This window comes from Microtus pennsylvanicus, chromosome 3, assembly GCF_037038515.1.
Source record: "Microtus pennsylvanicus isolate mMicPen1 chromosome 3, mMicPen1.hap1, whole genome shotgun sequence".
Taxonomy (NCBI): domain Eukaryota; kingdom Metazoa; phylum Chordata; class Mammalia; order Rodentia; family Cricetidae; genus Microtus; species Microtus pennsylvanicus.
Window position 1 is genome coordinate 82,841,013 of NC_134581.1, and position 2,313 is coordinate 82,843,325.

The 2,313-nt window shown below is 36.8% G+C and overlaps 1 protein-coding gene across 1 annotated transcript; it reads right to left on the bottom strand.

The window, feature by feature from the left end:
• Positions 1-600: 600 nt before the first annotated feature.
• LOC142846798 (olfactory receptor 8C8-like) lies at positions 601-2,313 on the bottom strand. The gene is made up of 2 exons (XM_075967601.1): positions 2,294-2,313; positions 601-1,564 (listed from the first exon to the last, which is right to left on the bottom strand). The coding sequence occupies exons 1-2, from the start codon at positions 2,311-2,313 to the stop codon at positions 601-603; spliced, it is 984 nt and encodes a 327-aa protein (XP_075823716.1).

The following is a 2,313-nucleotide window of genomic DNA, read 5'->3' on the forward strand; positions in this document are numbered from 1 at the left end:
ACTAAAGCCTTGTTCTAGAGGCCACATGGCTCTTCTGCTGTTCTCACACTTAATTATTTAGTTAAACCCACAATGAAACAACTCTGTTCCTTCATAACTGTTACTTCATAACTGTTCCTTCATAACCCTTTCAGTTCTTTTTGGCATAAATAAATTCTATTCTTTTTTAGAAAAAAAATCTGTTTGCCTTAGAATTAATCCACAGTTGAATTTAAAGAATGGTGATACAATGTTGCACCTTTGGCTTCAAAAGTATAATTTCTAGAACTCAAAACAGTCCCATGAATTTATTTAAATAGAGAAAATATAAAAGAGAAAATACAAAAGAGTATTACCTTTAGATATAGAAAATATGTCAGATGAAAGTCTTCAACTGGTACAGGTAGTGAAGATCAGATTGGCTAAATTTGAGATTACAGGGTACTCTCAAATCATGAAAAGTCCACAAAGCTATATGACAGCTGGTGTGTGTGTGTGTGTGTGTGTGTGTGTGTGTGTATGTATGTTACAGTAGAAATTCTGATCATAATATTGAAAGGAAAGAAAAGGAAGAATAAAAGAAAAGTAATGGGGAATAAATGAGAAGACCATACAATAAAGTCAGAGACTACTGAAAACACACCAGCTTCTGATTCTCATCACAGTTCTCTTTGCGGCAAGTTTGACATCCTTGTTTCTGAGACTGTAAATGAGAGGATTAAGCATGGGTACCACAAGAGTATAAAGCACCGAGAAAAATTTCCCCTGGTCCACAGATTCAGCAGATGCTGGCTTGACATAAGTAAGGAGCCCAGATCCATAGAATAAACTAACAGTCACAATGTGAGACCCACAAGTGCCCATGGCTTTGGACCAACCTGTAGCTGATGACATGTGAACAATATTTAAAAGGATGGAAATATATGAGGTTAGGATAACAAGGCCAGATACAATGACAACTATGCAAGCAATAAGAGAACTCACAAGTTCATTGGCATAGATGCTGCTGCAGGAGAGCTGGAGAAGAGGGAAGATTTCACACATATAATGGTTGATGGTATTGGAATCACAAAAACTGAGCCTAATCATACAGCCAGTATGGGCCATGGCACTTGCAAACCCCATCAAATAGGACCCAAACATCAGTAGGAAACACATTCTAGGAGACATAAGGATGGCATACATCAAGGGCTTACATATGGCCACATAACGATCATAGGCCATTGCTGTCAGCACATAGCATTCAGAATTAACAAAAAAGCCAAAGAAAAAGAGCTGAGTCATGCATCCTGTATAAGAGATGATGTTCTTTTCTGAAACAAAGCCCATTAGCATTTTGGGGGTACAGACAAATGAATAACAGAAGTCAACGAAGGACAAATTGAATAGAAAAAAGTACATAGGTGTATGAAGGTGTGAATTCAGACAAATAAGAATCATTAAGCTCAAGTTTCCTATCACAGTGGCTGTGTAGTTCAGCAAGAACATGAAAAATAAGGGCAGCTGCAATGAAGGTTGGTCTGTTAATCCCATGAAAACAAACTCAGTGACCAACGAGTCATTCTTTACAGCCATTTGCTTCATGGTATCAAATGTAGGAACAGAGACAGTTTGTGAAATTAACAGGAAAATGTCTCTTAAGAGACAGAAATTTCTAGAGTTGTTGCATTTGCAAGTTCAGTTTTTTTTTCTGAAGACATTTCCAGGCATACAATCATAACAACATAGGCTGATCCCTGAGGCATCCCCTTTTCCTTCTTTCATCAACTATGATGTGTTTCTCTTCAAAGAGACTGCTGAAAAAGCTCTCATTGACTTTTGAACACCATTTTCTTTTTTCTCTTTAGCCTTCAGTAGAGATCAGAGATTAAAAAAAAAGCAATAGTTAAAAAATATCAAAACCCCAGATTTTAAAGCTTTCTGACTGAAGGAAAATTATGAAGAGGAAACAGTGATCAGCTTTGTTACACAGAAATCATTGCAACTATTATAATGAATCCTTCCCCAGTGTCCTCAAGGCAATAAAACCTTTAATGATGAACACAGTAACAAGCATCTGTGAAGATCTGTCTCTAACCCTCTACAAGGGATTCACTGTAGACTGTGACAATATCTGTGTAAGATTCTCTTTAGAAAATCATCCTCACCCCCAGAAAGAAAGCATTATCCTTTTGTGAGAATGTAAAATGCTCTCCTGAAAGTGAGAATGCATTTCATGTTCCAGAGTAATGTGCAAATTGTTTAGAATCCTGGAAAATTATTCTCTCCTTTAAGATTTCCTCCCAGTTTTCATGAGTCCCTTGAGTGAACAAATTACTGAGCCTGTATTAACAT

Excerpts from the sequence above, each read along its gene's own strand:
- LOC142846798 (XM_075967601.1), bottom strand. The coding sequence starts at position 2,313 with ATGTTAATACAGGCTCAGTA. Across the intron at positions 1,565-2,293 it reads ATGTTAATACAGGCTCAGTA|CATGAAGCAAATGGCTGTAA; the intron begins ATTTGTTCACTC and ends TACATTTGATAC.